This window comes from Chelmon rostratus, chromosome 14, assembly GCF_017976325.1.
Source record: "Chelmon rostratus isolate fCheRos1 chromosome 14, fCheRos1.pri, whole genome shotgun sequence".
NCBI classification, from domain to species: domain Eukaryota; kingdom Metazoa; phylum Chordata; class Actinopteri; order Chaetodontiformes; family Chaetodontidae; genus Chelmon; species Chelmon rostratus.
In genome coordinates, this window is record NC_055671.1 from 26,540,398 (window position 1) to 26,563,115 (window position 22,718).

The window sequence follows — 22,718 nt, forward strand, 5'->3', positions numbered from 1 at the left end:
ATCCAGCTGTGTCGCGTCATCAGAAACAGACGTCGCTTCACGTGACGCTTCAGAGGAAAGGACGTCTCAATTCTCCTAAAACATGTTTCCTCGTTCCTTCTCTCCTTGCGTGGTTGCTTAGCGTCCTACCATGCATCCCCCGGTGGGAGGGACTAGGACGCACACATTAACACACAGCAAGAGTGTGTGTGTGTGTGTGCGCGCGTGCGTGTGTGTGCGTGTGTGTGTGCGTGTGTGCGTGTGTGTGCGTGCGTGTGTGTGTGTGTGCGTGCGTGCGTGTGTGTGTGTGTGTGCGTGTGTGTGTGAGTGTGTGTGTGTGTGTGTGCGTGTGAGTGTGTGTGTGTGTGTTGGGTTCACAGTGACACAGTTTAAAGACAAAGCTCTCAGAGATTGTGTATAAACTAAATTCTGTAGAAATATTTCTAATAGTTCTTTGTGGCTCTTTCTGTTTTTCTTTTATACAGTCAGCTTTTATTTTGTATGTCTCTAATCTGTTTCCTGCTGCCTGTAACAGCTGAATTTCTCTGGCTGGGGATTAAAAAAGTCTTATTTTATCTTAGGGGGGGGGGCATACCCACCACATCAGTCTGATCCCACCTCCTCTGCCTGTTTTTTTTTTAACTTCCTGTTGTAATGTGGAACAAAGAAAAGTTTAGAAAAGTGCTGAATGCTAAAAAATGTTTCCTCAAACAGAAACTTGAACTGAGTCACAAAACTAAAAGTTCTTCTTTTTCTCTGGAAGTTCAAAAACATCAAGTCTGTGTTTAAACTGACGATTCGCTGAAGCCTCGTTTGAATCATTGAATCAGATCAAACTGCGAGTCCAGTTTCTTTGTCTTCCGTATCTGTCAGCTCAGTTTGTTTTGAAGTGTGTGAACATCTGATGCTTTAGGATTCTGTAAAAAGCTTCTAAGCACAGCAGGAAATGTGCGTGTGTGGATGTCCTTCAGGTAAGTGGATGTCCTTCAGGTAAGTGGATGTCCTTCAGGTAAGTGGATGTCCTTCAGGTAATACTGCGTCTGGCTGCTCATCATACATGAGCAGCACATCACTTCTCCACTCTGGATTAAACGAGTGTTGACATTAAACCTCCAGCCTTCCAGTCTCCTCATTAACGGTGTTTCCAGTGTTGGTTCGGAGCGAATAAACCAGGCTACGCAAAACGTCGTTTCGTCAGAAGGTGGTGGTATGAACTAAGTGATAATCTCAGGTGGCTATAATGAGCCACCTGAGAGAGAAAAGGCCGACGCCTCCAAATGATTCTACCCACTGAGGTCACTGTCTGGTGGGTCCATCAGAGCACATGATGCTGGAATGATGCACCCTGCACAAAGGGGGTGGTTTGCGTGGGCTGGACGGGGTCAGTGATTGATGATGATTATGTTGGATGATGTTTGTTTATGTTGGATGATGTTTGTTTATGTTGGATGATGTTTGTTTATGTTTGAGATCAGACAGGAAATAAGGGAAGACAGAGACAGGGTGGAGGGTGCTGTGGGTGGAGTCAAGTGGTTGGGGGCTGTGGGTGGAGTCAAGTGGTTGGGGGCTGTGGGTGGAGTCAAGTGGTGGGGTCTAGTTGCTGCTGGCAGTGAGGAAGTTAGACTTGGACAGCCGTCAGAGAGAGATGGAGGTTTATTCTCTGCTGCTGTTGATCAGCCTCAGCTGCTGCTCTGCTGAAGGTCAGAAAACAAACATTTGTTTACTGTTTGTTTCATTAATTAATTCGTTATGTTAATTATCTTCATTCATCTGTGACAGAAACTAAACACAGTGACTAATGGAGACTTTAATGGTTTTTATCAATAATGAGCGATTCATGTCATTAAGTATTAATGAAGACGAACTGCTGTCACATGCAAACCTCGTATCTGTGTCAATAAATGACCGATAATTGCCTCCCAATAACAGCTAACAGTTAAAATGCTAAAACCATCCGTAACATTTATAAACAATTTCATTCTTGTAATTAGCAGAAAGTAAAAGTTCATTAATAGTTGCAAGTTGAAACTGTTTATGTATTGACTTTCAGAATAAAAGTCGACTTTTCTCTCAATAAAAATAAGTTGATATTATTCATTTTGTGCAGACACCAGTGTCCATAAATCAACTGTAAAGTTGAGTTTAATTGTAATATCAGTCATTCAGAATATAACATCTCCTGTGAGATATGTTATTAATTCAATAGCAAGCACATTCGTTTAGCAAAGAAATACGTTTCTGTGCGTGTGTTAAATTTTCCGTTTGTGATTTCAATAAAAAATACAACTTATATGACAGTAAAACGAAATATTACAAATACAAGCACAAATAACAACAGAAGGGAGCTAAAAGCAGAACAGTTCCTCTGAAGGTTCTTCATGAATCAGCTATTTCTGAGGAAAGTCAGGAGGTGATGTCATACATACGTTCTAACATAGAAACTATTATTGATAAAGAAAACATGTAACCTTCTGACATCATGACAACACAAAAACAGTTTACAATGATCTTAATCAGATGAAGAGATCAATATGAAATGAAGTGATCAGGACTGAGCATGTGTGAAAATACAGAATATAATAAATATAAATATATAAAATCCAACAACTGAAAACGAACAAAAGCAACAAACAGATGAAGAACGTTCCTCTGAGAACAACAAGGAACTTTAATATAAAACCATAACTCCTGCTGCTTCCTGTAATCTTCTTCTTCTTCTTCTACTACGAGGCGGTTGTGGAGTGGATGTGAACGTGTTGCCGTGGCAACATGTTCCTTCACTGCTCCAACAGAGTCTTCAACAAAGAAGAAGTGAGACAAGGAAGTGGAAGAAAAGAGGCCCTTCCAACACACACACACACACACACACACACACACACACACACACACTCACACACACAATCCCAGTGTGTGCGTGTGTGTGTGTGTGTGTGTGTGGTCTCTGGTACAAAATGTGTTTCCTGACTTTCTGAGGTTTCAACACACCGACCCCCCCCCAACACTCAAACCTCTCCACTGTCGGACTTTCTGCAAAACAAAACTCTGTCGGTATAAAAACCTCATATGTTCATGTTTTCAGTCAGTTTGAGAATAAGATTAAAATCTCAAATAAAACAGTTCATACCATCAACAACTAAAATAACATATGATAAAATTAAAATAACATTTTTTGATAATCAAGTATTGCACTTATTCTGAAAGTGTCAGGTGTTTCAGGTGTGAACTCACCTGGACAGATGAACTTCCTGCTCAGCACTGACCATGTGACAAATGAACTTCCTGCTCGACTCTGTGTCCTCCAACATCTTAAACATCATAAATCAGGACATGTTTCTATTTTTAATCTGTTAATAAACAGTGTCATCCTGTTCCCGAAAAGACAAACTGTGGAGATACGAGGTTTGTATACTCATGAAATATCAAAACAGATTTTAGACATCAGATTTATATTTACGGACAAAAAAACACACACAATAAAAACAGCTGGTCATTAATGTGAAACGATTCTTTACACAGGTATAAAATAAAATAATCAACGTCTCTATTAAAATATTGGAACATAATATTTCTTGATTCCAGCCACGCTGAGATAAAGAAAATGAGATTTCAAGACAACATTTGTAATATTTTGAGAACGAAGTCATAATATTATGAGAATAGTCATAGTTTTATTTGATTCTTTAGAGGTGAAATGTGAGAAGAAAGGGTTATTTTTGAGGTTTCACAATGTTAAAGATGATCAGCGTCACATTGTCAGAATCAGCACTGTGAAAAGATTGAGCAACAAACTGTGTCTCCTCCGAAGAAAGAGCCACGCAGACCTGGAGGAAACGGGCTCTGCTGTGAAGGAGGAAATGGCTGCGTACATCTGTGCGCTATTCAAAAGCTTTTTGTAGTTTGTCAAGAAACGATCAGTCCTTTGGATGAAGAGCGGAACAGCACAGCAGCAGAGGCCCCAGAACCTGTATGGCATTGTAATTAACAGATTTAGTCATCACATGATGTGAATGGAGATCAATAACACTAACATTGATCCCGAGGTAATCGCCGACTACTCTAGAAGTGCAGCGATGCACACAGGAGAACACAGCGGCTGCAACCTGACCAGCTTCACACCGTTATGAAAGAGGTGATGCACATTTTACAGGTGACTTCCTGGACAGACATCCAATAGAGTTCTGCTCTGTCAACATTCTCCAGGTAGTTAGTTCATAAAAGGCCCCCTGATGTGTTTATTCATACATACAGAGCATCCAGGTGATAAAGATTAAAGCAAATCTAATCCTGAAATCACTGGTCTCCCGACCAGTGTGGGCTTTGTACCCTTTCAACAGATGGCAAATTGATGTAAAATAAGATAAAATAAAACCAACTTGATAATATTAAAAATAAGAGAAAAGAAGGATGACAACAAAGGCGAGAAGGCAGAAAGTATTTTGCCTTGTGTGGAGCCACTTTCAGCGGCGCCTCTGAGTCAAACAAGCACAGTGTCGTGCACGGGGGGGGGGGGCTCTAAAGTGCCCCCTGGGAGCCAAAACGCGTGCTAAAGTGCCCTCTTCTGTGGCGAGGACACGCTATATGTGCCCTTTTTTTCCTTTCCGCCCCTGCCCTTCAAAAAGTCTGTGCACGCCACTGAACAAGCATAACCTCCAAAAGTCCAGACACAGGTTCACCACCGATAATCCAGGAGGAGGACCTCAAAACCAGTTCTGAATGTTACAAGAAGTCAGTGCAGAGCAGCTAAAACTGGACATGTGAGTTCAGTTAATAGCCAAGCTATTGCCAAACAGTAATACACACACACACACACATACACACAGTAACACACACAGTAACACACACAGTAAAACACACACACACATAATAAATATTGATATTGTAGGTTTCTGCAAACCACAGATATGCTGAAACTACGTTTCTTTATATTCAAACATGTTGTAATCTTAGTTGTGACAGCGCTGTAGTTAAGGTCTGATTTGGGTTACGCCTGGGGTAGGGGTCAGAAGAGATCCTGTTTTGGCTTAAAATACCTGATTTAATCACCAATGAAAAGGCTTGAACAGGAGCCACCTCAGGACTAGTTAACCCAGTCCTCTGATATTTTAAAGCAGGTGGTTGCTTCGTGGTGATTTGCCTATTTGGACAGGGGTAAGGTGGTGGGACAGCCCAGAGCGGGGCACCGGAACATTTCCCTTGTTTTCAAATCCCTGTGTTGTTGGTATGACGTTAGTTACACATGATCGGTAAATATTTAACGTTTCTTTGGAAACAGACAATGGCAACATTTTCCTTTTGAGACTACGAGACTCATTCTGGGCACAACTACCCAGGCACACGAGCCTCGTGTCCACACACAGCTCTAAAAAACATGGTTGGTTGAGACACCTGTCAAATAAAACAAACACCCCCCTCACCCCCCTTTAACCATAATTTCACAGGACCTTTGTTCTGAAAATCAGAGGAACGTGAGTGTGAAAACTGAAGTTTTTGACTTCAGTCGTCTTCACTGCAGGTAATCACCATGGCAACCCACCTGCTGCCATGACGATGGGCGCCGCCCAGTCACCTGTCCAGTCAGACATCGACCCCACTGGTCTGAACCTGGACATCCCATACCGGCAGTCAGAGCTGGTCCAGGATCAGCAGCAGGAGGCGCCGTGGAAGAAGGAGGTCCTGGATCTGCTGAAACAGCTGGTCCTGGTCCAGAAGGAGGTAGCCAAGGGCCAGGCCCAGGTGGTCCAACTGCTTGGCATGCTGGGAACTCAGGTGGGTTGAGTTTTGTTTCGTTTAGTTTAGTTAGGATTTTATTTATCTTATCTCAGTGCAGTTTAAATAAAGTTTAGACGAGGTTCAGTTTAGTTTAGGCTTAGTTTTATTCATGTTAGGCGGGGCTGATGTGGTCAAACTGCTCACCGTGCGGGGAATGCTGGTTTGTGTAGTTTAGCTTGGAGAACATTAAGATGTTTAGTTTAGTCTGATTCAGGTTTAGTTTCGGATGGTCAGATTGTTTGGCATGCTGAACGTTCCACGTCAGAACGTCAGAACGATTATTTCAGATTCAGTCTCACTTCCAGTCTTCAAGGGGAGAAGGTCTCTATGATCAATAATCTGCCTGAGTTCATTACTCATCGTCTACAGGTCACATCTCATCTGAACTAACCTGTGTTCTGTGGCCTCAGGGTTCCCAGCAGATCCAGGATCTGCAGAATGTGGCTCGTCACCAGAGTCTCCTGGTTGAAAACCATCAGGCTTTACTCCTGCAGACATCCCGCATCGCCATGCAGCTGCAGGAAATCACCAAGAAACCTAATGCGGCGCCACAAATCTCTGCTCCCAGCCAATGAGATGCTCTGAGAATCACAGGCAGCCAATGAGATCTTCCATCTGTACTGACCGTGGAATATGTTCTAAACCAATGAGGTTAATTTGTTCTTGTCGAGCTGTCCAATAATTTTGATTGTTTTTAAATAACAGTGAACCAGTGAGATTGATAATTATTAATCACTCCGTTAATTAATGAAAATCAGCACACTGATCGATTTAAACTTGCTGTCGATCACATTTCAGCATTAATACTTGTTTTTCTTAGATTAAAGATCAGAAAATAGCTTCAGTATAATACAATGTTTCATCAAATCAAGAACAAGTAAACAGGTGTTGTCTTTCTCACCTGTTGCTGACATCATAGCAACAAACAGGTGAGGTTGATTTCAAATTTACAGAAAAAAATGTTATAATTCCAGATTTCCTTGATTTTCATTTGTGACCAGTTGTTTGTCTTTTCTTTTGTTTGCTTCTTCTTTGCTGTTAAATAAAATTATGTTCTATCATCCATCCAGTGGTAGTGTTTCTGTGTAGTAGTAGTGGTACAGTGGGTGCTAAGGTATTACCATGTATTACAGTAGTATTACTCAGTACTGCATGGCCCTTTAAGCAACGAAGTTACGCCATTGGTCGGTTGTTGGAGCTTCTCTGTTGGCTGTTGCTTTTTTAAAATGCCTTAAACATGCTATTCATAGCAGCGTTCTCCAAAACACCCGCCAACACACAAACAAAACAAGAAGTCGTCTCTAACTGTGTTTGCTGCTCAGGTGGTGTAGTGTGGTGGAGGGGGGTCAGCTTTATGCAGATTTCCTCTGACAACCAATTGGCTGGTTTGGTTTCCTGTGGTGGAACAGAAGCACAGCTGGTAGGAGCTGATATTGACTCCAACTCAACTCTGTACAACATTTCAAACTAATGTTGAAAAAGTGAAGAGAGCGGGAAACGATTTCTGTGTTCAGTGAGATGCCACTTCAGCAAAAGATATTTCACTAAAGGAAAACGATGTGTTGAGACACATCTGGAAAGAACATACATGTGTGTGTGCGACAGTATATTCTTTGGTTTGGCTGAAGTTGTGATCCATACCTGAGACCACACACATCTTCCCAGGTGGGTGTGGTCAGGTGTTGTCTGTTTGTTGTTTCAGAGTTGTTGAACTGATTTTACTGTTTCAGATCTTCCTGGACCTCCACGGATCCGTCTGAACACCGACTTCCTGCCAAACCAAACCGAGGTGGTTCTAACTGCCGGCTCCACCTTCACCCTCACTTGTCATGGTGAAGGTTTTGTCCGTTGGTCCAGTACTGCGTTCCGTCTGCTGTACCTGGACAATCTGGTGGATCCGCTGAAGGTAACAAGGCCAGACCCCAGACACACTGGGACGTACCGCTGTGGGTACACCGACCGGAGCCTGGAACACCTGGACACCTGGATCCACCTATATGTCAAAGGTACGATTAGCAGAGGCCATGGCTCCTGCCTAAATCAGATAGCTGAATCCAAATGTTCTCCATCTGGACCTGCAGATACATTCCCCAGAGCCTTGAGTCCTTTCTGAGGCTCTGTGACATCACAACGAAGTCCTTCTGAGCAAAGGATGAAAAGAGAGAAAAGAGAGGAAAACTGGGCTGCCTCCTTTTGATTTTACAAGTACAAAGTACAGGCTACAAAAAATCTCTAAAAGACAAGTTTCTTAGCACTCTGCCGTCTGGGGGGCTTTTCATGGTGAAATCTAACAAAAACATAGAGAATTAAAAAGCACAAACCTTCTGTTGATGAGTGATAAGAAGTCCATCGATGAAAAGGTGGAATGTTTGTGAGTCAGTACAACAAAACTAAAGATTATAATAGATAGACACAATCTAAGTGTCTATTTCAGATATTCCAACTCAGAATGAAGTCAACTCTTCAGTTCAACCGAACACCATTTCATTGGACTAGAGCTGTCCTATCTGGTCTGGTGCGCATGAGCTGATGAAGCCTGCTCGGATGAGAGGCGAAACGTCTTCTAAGACAAACTGGACGAGGTCCAGTTGCGAACGATTGAATGCCCTAAAGCTTACAATGACCTGGATGAATGAGAATATTCACAGGCAACTCTTCAGTTCATTTACGAGAAACAATACCATGCCTCCAAATTCCACCCCAACCAAAAGAGGAACATCTGGCAAACATGTGTCTTTGGTTGATCTGTTTCCTGTTTCTGTTGGAATAAGAGCTTTAGATTATTAGTGGTAAATGTTCATGACTCACTTGCTGCTATCAGAAGCTTCATCATCTTCTAAAAATGACCTCTATCCACCTATTACCCCTCTCTCTCAGACCCGGCTGACCCCTCCAGTGTGTTTGTCACACCTCGCAGCCGCCCTGATGTCAAAGAGGGATATGACTTCCTGTTCAGATGTCTGTTGACGGACCCGTCTGTCACCAACCTCACCCTCCGTTCTGAGGGCGGTGGGCGTGGCCTGCCTCCGGGCATGAACGTGACGATCGACCGGCGGAGAGGAGCCCTGATCCAAGACCTGCAGAGGTCATTCAATGGACGCTATGTTTGTTCAGGCTGGAAGGATGGAAGGATGTTCACATCCCGACCTGTTGACTTGCTTGTCGTCCCCAGTAAGACCTGTCTGCCTGTCTGTACACCTGTCTATCCACTGGTCGACCTGCTGGTGGTCCCCAGGGAAACCATCTGCCTATCTTTGTTCATCTCATTTCCATTTTACTTATCTCTCAAATGACCTGTCTGTCTACCTTTCTGTCTGTCTACCTTTCCATCTGTCTACCTGTCTGCAGGGTTGAGCCAGCCTCCCTCCTTGTCTGTCAGTCAGGATAAATTAGTCCGTCTGGAAGGAGAGAAGTTTGAGGTCACTTGTTTGACCAGTAACCCCTCCCACTTCTACAACCTCACCTGGACACACCCGAACACAAAGGTCAGAGGTCACCTGTGTGTCTTTACTCCTGAAAAGCTTCCTGTTTTGATACTGATTGGGTGTTTGGTTTGTCTCAGACACTGAACGTCACCGTCAGCCATCACTATGGCAACCGCCGCCTTTACATCAACAGCACTCTGACAGTCTCTGCTGTCAATCGGACACACAGCGGTACATATACCTGTACTGCTGTCAATGAAGCTGGAGTCGCCACGGCAACCACACAACTCAGAGTTCTGGGTAAGAAACTTTGGTGAGAACACAAGCTAATGAACTTAGCTTAGTGGACAACATAATAAGTTGTGGGAGCAAGATAATACTTTGTGTGAACTGCATAGTATTAACCTGGAAATAATGGTGGAAACTCAAAAAAACAATGTGTCAGTTAGATAATAGCTTGAGAGTACGGCTGCATGCTTTTCTTCGTTGTTTTATGGTGACATGCATCACATGGCTGCAGTATTGTGGTCATGCGGTTAACGTCACAGTCCTACTTGAGAGAACGAGATAGTAACTGCACAAGATTCACTGTAAAGATTCACCAAATTAGCCTCATCATGAAGACGGACAGATTGATTGTAGAGTAAAATGTATTGTCTCTCCCCTTCTTCCTCACCAGATGGTCCCTACCTGAGGGTCTACCTGAAGCAGATGTCACATGCTAACACAGACAATAAGACCAAAGAGGTCGATGGGGACCTTGTTCCTAACATTAGTAGCAAGTCAATGAAGGTGCATGGGGAGCCAGAAGCTAACATTAGCTCACTGGAAGTGAACTGGGAAATTATCAGTAATGTTAGCACCAAAGTAATGGATATGAAAGGGGTTAGCAGTGCTAACGTTAACGGCAGCAGCACAGTGGAGGTGTACGAAGGTCAAGATGTGATGCTGACCTTTGTGACAGAGTCATATCCTCAAATCAGGAACCAGCGCTGGACAACACCAACACACATCAACAACAACAACACCACGGTGTACAGGGAGAGCTACACTGCTAATGGCTACAGGTTAGCATGCTACAAGCTACAGGATAGCATAATGAGAGTTTTACTATAGTATAGTATAGTATATATGTTTGTTCAGGCAGTATGTTTCATGTTCCAGTTTGTTAAGGTGTCATTTTTGGTTTTAAAGTTTGTTAAGGTGGTACTGGTGTTCAGGTTTATTAAGGTAGTAGTGTTGCTGACAGTGTTTGTTAAGGTACAAGGTTAATTAATTTGTCATTCATTAACACAGGGTTGTGTGACAACATGCTAGTTGTTGTCCCTTTTGCAGCACACAAATACAAATGACAACATGATTATTGATATTGGACTGTGGTTGTGTTCCAGCCCGAGGACAGAAGCTGCGCTGTAGTCTGGTGGTCCCACAGCCCTGTAGTCTGGTGGTCTAGCTGCCCTGTAGTCTGGTGGTCTAGCTGCCCTGTAGCCTGGTGGTCTCACAGCCCTGTAGTCTGGTGGTCTAGCTGCCCTGTAGCCTGGTGGTCCCATAGCCCTGTAATCTGGTGGTCCCACAGCTCTGTAGTCTGGTGGTCCCACAGCCCTGTAGTCTGGTGGTCCCACAGCCCTGTAGTCTGGTGGCCCCACAGCTCTGTAGTCTGGTGGTCTAGCTGCGCTGTAGCCTGGTGGTCCAGATGCTCTGTAGTCTGGTGGTCCAGATACTCTGTAGTCTGGCGGTCCATCATTAGATTCTGCTGTATTTCTGTCAGGCAGCAGGTGAACAGACTGTAGCTGGTGTGTCTTTTGTGTCCTCTGGACTCTGTGCAGACACCTCACCTCACTGATGATCAGTAGATGGTACCAGTGATGTTCTGGCTGGTTTTAATCACCTGCCGCAGAGTCCTCCTGTCCTGGGCCGTCCACAAACCATGTCAGTTTGTCCTGTTACCAGTCAAGATGTTTTCTGTACCAGGAGCAGATGTGACGTGACCAGGACAGCTCTCTGTGATTCCCAGGAGCCTGAAACTGTGGAGCTGCTCCTCCTCAGCTCCTCTGATGTGTGTCTTCACCTCCTGTTTCCTAAAATCACCCATCAGCTCGTTGGTTGTTCTCTGTGCTCCCCTCTGTAGGACTGTTCAGTTCCTCCTCATGTGAATCCTCATCTTTGGTTGAAGTACAGCAGATGATGGTGGTTTCGTCCTTCACAGCAGAGTTCTCTCCCTGTCGGGGTTTTAGTCGTGGGTGTCCAGTTTGAACAGGAGGGGGCTGAGCACACAGTCCTGGGGGGTTCCAGTGTTCAGCACTAGACCGGAGGACTTGTGACCACCAATCAGAACCCTTGGGGGTCTGTTTGTGAGTCCAGTATCCAGCTGCAGACCGTGGTACTCAGACCCAGCCTGTTCAGTTTGGCCTCATTGTGTTGAATGTCGAGCTGAAATCAACGAACAACATTCTGTAGCTGCTGGTATTTTCACGGCCCTGAAGACTGAGTGGAGGACAGTGGAGGGGGCCTCTTCAGTGGATCTGTTGGTTCTGAATGTAAGATGGTGCAGGTCTAGGCTGCTGGGATATAGTCTTTAAAGTTCTGGAGAATCAGTTAGAGAATGGGTGTGAGGGCCACAGGGCGGGGGTTGTTTAGACTGGACACTGCAGGCGTTTTAGGTAGAGATGATGGAGGCTGTTCTGAACACTCACAGTTGACACAGTTGGCACATATTTTTACACCCAGGGACGTCAGGCCCTGCAGCTTTGTGCACACTCACGGTTTTGTTGGTGTTGCACTTAATTTTGTGTTGTTGGTATTAAGCTTCTGTTTTTAATGTGCAGGCTGGAGGCGAGCATGTTGCTGCACCGGGTTCGTCAGGAGGATCGAGGTCGATACTCGTTCCACTTCTCCAATTCATTCTTCAGCGGCTCACAGAACACTGATCTCCGAATTTATAGTAAGAAACTTCTCACCTCCTCTTCCTCTTCATTTTCTTATTCATGCTCTTCTCCTTTTCCTCCTCTTCATCATGCTTCATACTTAAAGAAATGTATCTTTCAGGTTCTCCGAGTGCTGTCGTTAGTATGGAGAACGACTCTTTGATGTGCAGCAGCTCTGGATATCCACTTCCTGCACTCGTCTGGTACACGTGCCCCGGGGTCAAGGGCACGTATGTACCAACCAGACGTGTCGTGATAAGTTCCACTAGCGCCCCCTACAGGCTGCATAGTTTAACAACATCCTGATGATTTGTCTGTCTGAACAACAAAACAAAAACAAAACCTTCTCTGCAGGTGTGGAGACATCTCAACCTATCAGGTCTCCTCAGATGATGTGACCTCACAGGAGGAGGAGGATGAGGAGGTGGAGGAGGTCAGGACGTACCTGACCCTCTCTCTGTCACCTGGTGATGATGTCACTGTGGAGTGTGTCGCTTACAACCATGTTGGAGTGTCTCGCACAGTCTTTAATCCTCGTGAGTGTCCAAGTCTAAACATGTTGGGTTCTCTGAAAAACCTCGTATGTGACTGAACACGATGTGTTGTTGGATAACTGTGTTTTTAGGTTCTGCAGGAGAACCACCAGAGTTCTTCATGCCGGCTCTGAATGGAGCTCTGAGCGCTGTTGCTGTCCTCCTCCTGCTCTTATTGGTCGTCTTTTACAAGTGGAGACAGGTACGTTTACTGATAGTATATAAAAGTATTCACACTGTACTTCATAGACCGATGTCATTGTTTGCAATGATGTACCTGATGAACAATTATGCAAATACACAAAACCCAACAAGAAAGAACAAAAACAAGAATACACACACAATACAATGACCACAAACGTCACAATACACAACCTCTGTTCACGACTGTTCTGAGTTCAAAATAATGACTGTTGGGAACAGGATAACTGTTGGGACAAAGACCTTGTCGAAACACGCTAAAAACCTGTCTCTTGGTCCTACCAAGACATGTATTCAACATACAGTATTAACATGTCGTGTCATCGGAGTGGTGAAATCTCATCGGCTCCTTTAAATTTATAATTCCATGATGATCATCTTCAGAGGTGTGTAGAAACTTACATGAAAAGATCAGAGTGCTAAAAACATCTGCAGCATTTTGCAGCAATAAAAACTGTTTGTTTTTTTTAGCTTGCTCACAATTTAAATGTTGCGTTCAGAGTGACTTCATTTCTGCACTTTACGATAAAAACAAGGCAGCTTTTGTTTGCCCTTTATGCTACAGCACATTTCTCTGATGTTAACACTGCTAGCTTCTTTTTACGAAGTGTTAAAGTCAGCAATAAGGAAAGTTATTCTTCTACTCATTCAAAACCCACTCGACCTGTTCTCTGGCACCCCCTGGTGGTTGAAGGCACATTGAACATTGACAAACATCATGACTGCATTAAATACAAAATTCTGAAAACTGAAGCTGTGATAAGCACGTTGCATTGGTAAATTTGGAATATAAACATTCCATGTCAAATAAAGAAAGGAATAAGAATGCAAATTAATCTTTTTTCTGCATGTTTATTGTTAAACTTTTCAGCTCATGCGGTTTGAGATTGCAGGTCTCTTGATAACTTTGTGGAAACACATCTAATAGGAGCATATATAACGGTGTCATCTGCATACATGTGACACCAGTTCTTAAAATGCTTCTGATCAATTATTTCCACGTTAAAGATGTTCACACAGAAGCTGACAGATAAGTTTCCTTCAGTCATCACTGCTTCATTCACAACTTCATTCACAATCGCCATGTTTGTACTTCTTCTGTTAGAAACCCAAATACGAGATTCGTTGGAAGATCATCGAAAGCACGGACGGAAACAACTACACCTTTGTTGACCCCACCCAGCTGCCGTACAACTACAGATGGGAGTTCCCTCGAGACAAACTCCGCCTCGGTAGGAGAGAGCGAGAACGCAGAACACTGTAATACTAATGTTCAGGATTTCACTGAGCTCATTAGTCCTGCACATAAGGATAAGAAGTTAGATTAATCACTATAATTTCTAATGATAACACTGAAACAGTTAAAAAAAATCAATAATCAACAGAAAATCAAATGATAAAATGTTTAAAAATCAATTTATTGTTGAAGTCATTCTCAATGAGAACCTCCCATCATTGTCTGATGTCTGCCATTTGCAGTCCATGCTCATGCAGCTCTGGAGACGTGATCAAGATGATAGAAATCGCTGGTCGCCTTCTGAGTCTTTCAGAGTCCCATCAATATAGAAGTATCCAGAATAAAAAAAGATCAATAGATTGAAACTGAAAATAATTGTGAATAACTGCAAATTAAAAGTGATGGAAAAGAAAGAAACCACTTGATGACGCCTGGATGATGAAGTGATTGTTAAACACTGGTAAAGTAATAAAAAGGTTTGATGAGGTCACATACATCACAGGATCTGACCAGCTGCAGTCGAGCATTTCAAAATAAAAGTCAGTGAAGTCGTTAATAATTATGTTGGGATTTCCTCCAGACCGAAGGTTAGTCTTTCTCTCTCAGGTGCTGTTTTGGGGTCAGGGGCGTTTGGGAAGGTCGTCGAGGCAACGGCGTATGGTCTGGGAACCAACAATGATGTCACGCGAGTTGCTGTGAAGATGCTCAAACGTCAGTCTGCAAACCTTCATCGTCATTGTCATCGTCATAACATGTGCCAAACGTTATCGTGATGACACAGATTTATGTTTCATGTGACAACGAACAGCGAGCGCCCACTCGGAGGAACGTGAAGCTCTGATGTCAGAGCTGAAGATCCTGAGCCACCTCGGTTACCATGACAACATCGTAAACCTGCTGGGCGCCTGCACTCAAGGAGGTGATGATGGTTTTAATATTAACCACAAATATTTAACTCACATCAAACTACCACCATGTCCCAACAGCCAGACATAGAAATCTGCTGCCAGAGATCTAAACGTGGATTAATCCCCCGTTTGTTTGATGGAAACTACAGTGAGCAGCTTTCTTAGTAAATTGTTGAAGGTTATTGTTTTAAAATGAAGCGATGTAGATGTGAGGAGTTTTTAAAATGTACATCTGCAGCCTCACACAGGAAGCTGCTGCTTCGAGTCTTTTAACATAGAACTAAACTACAGGCTAACTGTTGCCCTCAGTGTGTGTGTGCTAAGCATCAGAGTACGTTGTGTTTGTAAATCATACTGAAAGAAAATCTGAATGATGAATGTACACAGAATAAATCTGTGATGAACGTTTTTCACTATAATAACTATAATAAAGATAATTGGTAGTTGTAAGTCACAATATATGTGAACATGTTCCAGCTGTGAGCAGCTCCTCTGTCTCCTGTGTGCAGTGCATTGTGGGAGAATCCCTTCTATCAGCACTCAAATCACACCTGATCTGACATCATCTTTTTAACCTTTGACCTCTCTACGTCCCCTCAGGCCCCATGTTGATGATCACAGAGTACTGTAGCCATGGCGACCTGCTCAACTTCCTACGGGCTCACGCTCAGGACTTCATGGCATCTATTTTGAGCGTGGATGAAACAGAGGGCGAAGCGTTCTATAAGAACACGGCCGCGCAGCACGCCCGGTTCAGGAGGTCTGGAGTTTTTATTTTTACATGAACATCTGTTTGTTCAATAAAAAATAACCTTTACAGTTCATTACTCTGTGGGTGATGTCACACCTGCATCCTGCACATTAATTAATTCATTAGTGAGATAGAACGTCTGTGAGGTTAATAACTTCTGATTTCACTGTAAACTCGATGAATATTAGTTTCATCTCAGCAAGTGTAACACCAAGAAGTCCTGCAGATCGACCTGAAGTTCATTCAATGAAAAGACGATAGTTAGATTAATTAGATTAACATCATGATATCAGATCTGTTGACAGTTTGCTCAGTTTAACGTGTTCAGGCTGTTTGAACAGAACCTCCTAAAACACGAGGGTTGTCTGAAAAACTTCACTAAAGCTTTATTTCTCCGCCTCTGGAGACGATCGACACATGAAATTAAAGCATTCTGAAGCTTAAAGCTTCAGCTTTCATTGGAAACTTTAGCATTTGCCAATAAAAATGAAGATAAATCAATATATTTGAACACGTTTGACAGTGATAGATTTATGGTATTTACAGAGGTGTATGGAAGTTGCTTTGGATGAGCATATATGACACATTTTAACTTGATCATTTGTAGTAATTAGTATTATTAGTATTATTAGTATTATTAGTATTTGTATTAGTATTTTATCCATCATCATCAGCAGACATCCTCATTATGATCATTATCACAGTGAAGATATTTAACAGCTGTCCGCTGACTGCTGGGTTGAGTTTCACTTCTGAATTTGTCTTAATCCTCCTCCTCCTCCTCCTCCTCCTCCTCCTCCTCCTTTCACCCACTGGGCCTCAGCTAGCAGGTCAGCTGTACCTTTGATAATACAGCAACGAGTATTTCTAACATTATTTCTAATTAGAGCTCAAACAATTAGTCGATCAATAGGACGTGAAGCAGTAACTGTTCTGACAAATCACCTGAAATCGTTTGAGTTTCTCACCTGTAACATTTTCTACTTTCCTTTGTTTCCTGTGAGAAGTGAGACATTAGCTTTAGCTTTAGCTTTCTTTACTTCTGAAATACTTTTATTGGTTATCTAAATGAAATATTTCTACACTGCAGTGTTGATTCTTTCCAAAAGTAAAGGATGTGATTGGCTGAGTTTTATCCGTGTTACCTGCACAGGTGGATAACATTACATACGTTCAGGTAGAACACTGGTCACGTTCTCATCAGCTGCTTCTTCATTGGCTGCCAGCTGACGTCCAGTCGTTCATTATTACCTAAAGAATACTGAGCTGATAATAACCTGCAGTTTGGCAAGGTGACCTGTGATGATGTCACCCAGGTGTAAATCTTATGTCACTGTGTGTGTGTGTGTGTGTGTGTGTCTGTGTGTGCGTGTGTGTGTGAGTGTGTGTGTGTGTATGTGTGTGTGTGTGTCTGTGTGTGTGTGCGTGCGTGTGTGTCTCTGTGTGTGTGTGTGTGTCTGTGTGTGTGTGTGTCTGTGTGTGTGTGTCTCTGTGTGTGTGTGTGTCTGTGTGTGTGTGTCTCTGTGTGTGTGTGTGTCTCTGTGTGTGTGTGTGTGTGTGTGTGTGTGTGCGTGCGTGCGTGTGTGTGTGTGTGTGCATATGTGTGCGTGTGTGTGTGTGTTGCAGTGACAGCGGGATCTCATGCTGTTCAGACTATCAGGAAATGCAGCCGGTTCTGAGTCCTGGACAAGCTCACCTTGGTAAACACCTGAACTCACCTGAACATATCTGGACACACCTGTCATTTCTGTCCCTGACCTCAGACCTGTCTAATGTCTGTCTGTCTGTCTCTCAGGTCTGTCTGTCAGTGACCTCATGAGGTTTTCCCACCAGGTGACTCAGGGTCTGGACTTCCTGTCCACCAGAAATGTGAGAACACACACACACACACACACACGCACTCATGCACACACACACACACACACAAGCACACACACACATACACACACACACACACACACCTTGTCCAATCTTAAAGCTGAATCCTGAGGACTGGACAAAGTGTCCCCACAATGCAAACATGTCCTCGCTACGATGGTTAAAAACTGAAATCAGTCCTGACAAAACGGCAAAACAAGCCTCCACTTACAAACCGTCTGTCTCTGTCCACCCGTCTGTCTCTCTGTCACCCATCTCTGTCCACCCGTCTGTCACCCATCTCTGTCCACCCTTCTGTCTCTCTGTCACCCGTCTCTGTCCACCCGTCTGTCTCTCTCTCTGTCACCCGTCTCTGTCCACCCTTCTGTCTCTCTGTCACCCGTCTCTGTCCACCCTTCTGTCTGTCTCTCTGTCACCCATCTCTGTCCACCCTTCTGTCTCTCTCTCTGTCACCCGTCTCTGTCCACCCGTCTGTCTCTTTCTCTGTCACCCGTCTCTGTCCACCCTTCTGTCTCTCTGTCACCCGTCTCTGTCCACCCGTCTGTCTGTCTCTCTGTCACCCATCTCTGTCCACGCGTCTCTCTCTCTGTCACCCGTCTCTGTCCACCCGTCTGTTTGTCTCTCTGTCACCCGTCTCTGTCCACCCGTCTGTCTCTCTCTCTGTCACCCATCTCTGTCCACGCGTCTCTCTCTCTGTCACCCGTCTCTGTCCACCCGTCTGTCTCTCTCTCTCTGTCACCCGTCTCTGTCCACCCTTCTGTCTCTCTGTCACCCGTCTCTGTCCACCCGTCTGTCTGTCTCTCTGTCACCCATCTCTGTCCACGCGTCTCTCTCTCTGTCACCCGTCTCTGTCCACCCGTCTGTCTCTCTCTCTGTCACCCGTCTCTGTCCACTCATCTGTCTCTCTGTCTGTCACCCTTCTCTGTCCACCCGTCTGTCTGTCTCTCTGTCACCCGTCTCTGTCCACCCGTCTGTCTCTCTCTCTGTCACCCGTCTCTGTCCACCCGTCTGTTTGTCTCTCTGTCACCCGTCTCTGTCCACGCGTCTCTCTCTCTGTCACCCGTCTCTGTCCACCCATCTGTCTCTCTGTCTGTCACCCGTCTCTGTCCACCCGTCTGTCTCTCTCTCTGTCACCCATCTCTGTCCACCTGTCTGTCTCTCTCTCTGTCACCCGTCTCTGTCCACGTGTCTGTCTCTCTGTCAGTGTATCCACAGAGACGTAGCTGCGAGGAACGTCCTGCTGACTGATCATCGCGTTGCAAAGATCTGCGACTTCGGTTTGGCCCGAGACATCCGCAATGACGACAGCTACATCGTACAGGGAAATGTGAGAGTTTAAACTCACCTGTCAACGTCCTTCACCTGAAGGAACAGAGACACAGAGACACAGATACTGTTGATTCTGATAATGCTGTTTACGTTTTAAAAATAAACGTTAAAATAGAAAATAGAAATATTAAAGGAATTACTCGGCACCAGAACAGAAATGTTAACTTGTCCCTGTTTCTCTGACTGTAGTTTCAGGTAGACTCAGGTGAAACAGAAGCTGGTTTCAGGTCAACGCTGACTTCTGCTTCCTGTGTATTTTATTCTGACAGGCTCGTCTCCCCGTCAAGTGGATGGCTCCAGAGAGCATCTTTCAGTGTGTTTACACCGTCCAAAGTGACGTCTGGTCCTACGGAGTCTTACTGTGGGAGATCTTCTCTTTGGGTAACCATGGCAACATGACATCACCTCATCCAATCATATTAAGGCTCTGATTTTGGTCAATATTGATTACTGATTGCAACGTTAAATACTCGAGAGGTGGTTCAGTCTTATTCGTCGAAATATCTCTACATACTACAGTACCCATGATCCTCAGTGGTGGTTGTTATGGAGTCACCCACATCCAGAACTGTGACATCAGAGTGATGTCACACTCAGTCAGATCCACGTCTGACTTCACAAATGATCTGCGCAGCAACAAATGCTGAAGCTCTTTGATTGGACGTGTTGAACGTCTCACCTCTGACTGTGTGTGTGTCTTTGTTTTTGCTGTACAGGTAAGAGTCCCTACCCGAATGTTGCCGTGGATACCAACTTCTACAAGATGATTAAAGAGGGCCGCCACATGAATCAGCCAGAGTTCGCTCCAGCAGAGATGTGAGGAGACAGACAGAGATTCCCTTTAATTAATAAAGTTATTTTGAATGTAACAGACACCTGTCCTCTCAGGTATCAGCTGATGAAGCTCTGCTGGAGTTTGGAGCCAACAGACCGACCAACCTTTAAAATGATTGGTCAGCTCATTGACAGGCTCCTCCCCTCTACCAATGACACATCAACACATCACAGCGACCAGGTGAGGACGTATCAAACACTTACTGTCGGGGATGTGCCCTCAGCTTCGTCTGACAGGCTTCTCAACAGAGAACTTTTAAGATAAGATAAGATAAGACTTTATGTTGCAGGCAGCAGGTAATAGCAGGACTAATTAGAGAATAAAAAATACAAAATACAAAATTAAAAGTTGACTGTATATACAGTATTTTATACAAAAGGACTAGAGAAAGTATATATTGCAGAACTATAAAACATTTGATTGCAAATGGGGAAAAAATGAAGATAATTGCACATGGCTTTGAAAAAACTGGACATGGTGGGTACGGATAAAGTAAGAACAGTGTTTGCTGTATTGCACAGTAGTAAATGTAATAAGTATGTATAGGTTGAATACTCAAAGAAAATAGAAATGAAGTACTGCACCAGGTGTTGTGTGTACGTGCTCGCAGGATGAAGTATCATACTTATGTCCACTTCATCCTGCGAGCACATTTGGTGCGTGAACATATTGTTTCTCTTCCTCTCTTCTCGTCAGCTGTACAGGAACATTGATGAGTGCCGAGAAGAAGAGGAAGAGGAGGTCAGAGGAGGAGACTCACTGAAGAGAGAAGAAGAGCGTGGCCAGAGAGGTAATTAACCAGGATGACATTAGCTGTTGCTAGGAGACAGTTAACTTGTAAAGGCACCAGAGTCAGTATGTGCGTCCAGGGCTGCATGAGTCCCGCAGGTCTCTGTCGGGATGCCTTTTCCTTCACAGGCACGTACTCCAACACATCCTTTCCTAGCTTAGGCCACCAGAATCTTTGTCTGATTACAAACTGGGTTCGTTTAACCCCCGGGTGGCAGGTAAGCAGGGAAGTGTGTGTGCCCACCAGTGACTGTAGCTGACCCGGTACAAACAACCGGTCGCTAGGACAGCCTGTCGGTGACTTTTTACCCTCACTGGCCCGTTTCACCTCTTTCTATTGGCCAAGAAACTCCTCACACAGTTCAGTGCTAAGATGGGTTCGGGTTTCTTGGCTGTCGGTTCCGGTTCGTAAAGACGGGACAGGGCATCAGGCTTAGTATTTTGAGAACCCGGTCAGGACAGTGTAAACCGGAACAACTAAAAAATTAAGCCCATCTGGCTTGTCGAGCATTGAGTCTTTGAGCTTTCTTTATGTATTCGAAGTTTTTGTGATCAGTAGATACTATAAAAGGCTGCCCCCCCCCCCCCCCCCCCCCAGCCAGTGTCGCCATTCCTCAAGGACCATTTTAACTGCCAGCAACTCCCTATTCCCCACATCATAACCTTTCTCAGCAGGGGATAACTGTACAAGGATGTACTCTATTGTCCCGCTCGGATCGTTGAGAGAGTACTGCTCCGATCCCTTCATTGGAGGCATCCACTTCCACCACAAATTGTTTGCTCGGGTCGGGTACGATGAGGACAGGTGTGGAAGTGAATGCTGTTCTGAGTCTCTGGAAAGCCGCCTCTGCCTCTGGAGACCACTGGAAAGAAGACTTAGAGGAAGTGAGAGCTTGGAGAGGAGCAGCTACAGAGCTGAAGTTCCGGGTGAACTTCCTGTAGAAGTTAGAAATTGCTGGAGTTTCTTTCGGTTGGCCGGAACTGGCCATTCAGCTGCTGCTGCCACCTTCTCGGAGTCCATCTGAATCCTGTTCTCAGAGATGATGTAACCCAAAAAAGAAACAGTGCGTGCATGGAACTCACACTATTCAGCTTTAACGTACAACTGATGTTGTAGCAGACGCTCAGAACCTGGCGGACATGTCTCTGGTGAGAGGTTAGGCCTGAGGAGAAAATCAAGATATCATCCAGATATACAAAAACAAAGTCATTCAAGAATTCCCTTAAGACATCACTCACGAAAGCCTGAAACACGGCTGGTGTGTTGGTTAATCCAAAAGGCATGGCCAAGTACTCGTAGTGTCCGCTTGGGGTGTTAAACCCCTTTTTCCACTCATCCCCTTGTTGAGTGCGGATCAAGTGATAAGGGTTCCTTAAATCCAACTTAGTGAACCAACGCGCAATCAGACAGGCGGGAAAACAAACCAGGAAGTCAAGGGTCTGAAACGAGAGGAGAGTTAGGGTTTCACAATAAAACAGGAAGTGCGAGACCAGACTAGACGCTAGTGAAACAAACAACAGAAACCTGACTTCACCTCCTCTTGATTCTCTCAGAGCACCGTGATGATGATGAGGAGGAGCCAGTGATGAAGAATATCTACCAGCTGTCCTGATCATCTTGTCCAATCAAAATGTTTCTCATTTTTCATGTTGTTTCCACTGTCTGTAATCAAGAGGTTCAAAATGAAACTTTAATAAAAGATTCAGAGATTCAGCGACAACATGAAACCGTTTCAACTGTTTCCAGACCACCAACAGAACTCTGCGTCATTTTCATTAAAATCTCAACATTTAATTTCTGAAACTATTAACTGAAACTATTCAGTGTTTTTTTTTTTTTGATGAGCCACAAACCAAACTGTAACTTTTTATTTTTGTTTTCTGTTTTAAAGAATTCAATGCCAAAGTTTTTACAAAGTCTCGTTTGATTTATTCATTCAAAAGCTTCTCTCTTAACACATTATAAACTGTCGTTGATGCCATTAAACCCCACATTCTGCAGTCTGGACCTGGACTGGACTGAGTAATGCAGACTCGATTTATCTAGTTCAGCAACATTTAACCAAAGTTTGCTTTTGTTTTTCAAACAATCTGCAACCTGAAATATCTTATTTTGAAATTATGAATCTGTCTTTACCCTCTGTTGCTTCACTTTGTGTA

At 44.1% G+C, this 22,718-nt stretch overlaps 1 protein-coding gene across 1 annotated transcript; it reads left to right on the top strand.

The window, feature by feature from the left end:
- The first annotated feature begins 1,623 nt into the window (after positions 1 to 1,623).
- On the top strand, positions 1,624 to 22,429 carry csf1rb (colony stimulating factor 1 receptor, b). The gene is made up of 22 exons (XM_041951777.1): positions 1,624 to 1,679; positions 7,479 to 7,754; positions 8,626 to 8,919; positions 9,097 to 9,233; positions 9,311 to 9,473; positions 9,853 to 10,240; positions 11,999 to 12,114; positions 12,219 to 12,327; positions 12,452 to 12,633; positions 12,723 to 12,832; positions 13,937 to 14,063; positions 14,675 to 14,779; positions 14,877 to 14,987; positions 15,577 to 15,736; positions 17,354 to 17,427; positions 17,523 to 17,596; positions 18,810 to 18,932; positions 19,204 to 19,315; positions 19,651 to 19,750; positions 19,823 to 19,949; positions 20,466 to 20,559; positions 22,113 to 22,429. The coding sequence occupies exons 1-22, from the start codon at positions 1,625 to 1,627 to the stop codon at positions 22,169 to 22,171; spliced, it is 3,096 nt and encodes a 1,031-aa protein (XP_041807711.1). The 5' UTR covers position 1,624; the 3' UTR covers positions 22,172 to 22,429.
- Positions 22,430 to 22,718: the final 289 nt, after the last annotated feature.

What these genes read in the sequence shown, in the direction of transcription:
- csf1rb (XM_041951777.1), top strand. Translation starts at nt 1,625, where the DNA reads ATGGAGGTTTATTCTCTGCTGCTGTTGATCAGCCTCAGCTGCTGCTCT. An exon ending in CAGCTGCTGCTCTGCTGAAG is followed by an intron (nt 1,680 to 7,478) that starts GTCAGAAAACAA and finishes TTACTGTTTCAG; the next exon opens with ATCTTCCTGGACCTCCACGG. An exon ending in TACACTGCTAATGGCTACAG is followed by an intron (nt 10,241 to 11,998) that starts GTTAGCATGCTA and finishes TTTAATGTGCAG; the next exon opens with GCTGGAGGCGAGCATGTTGC.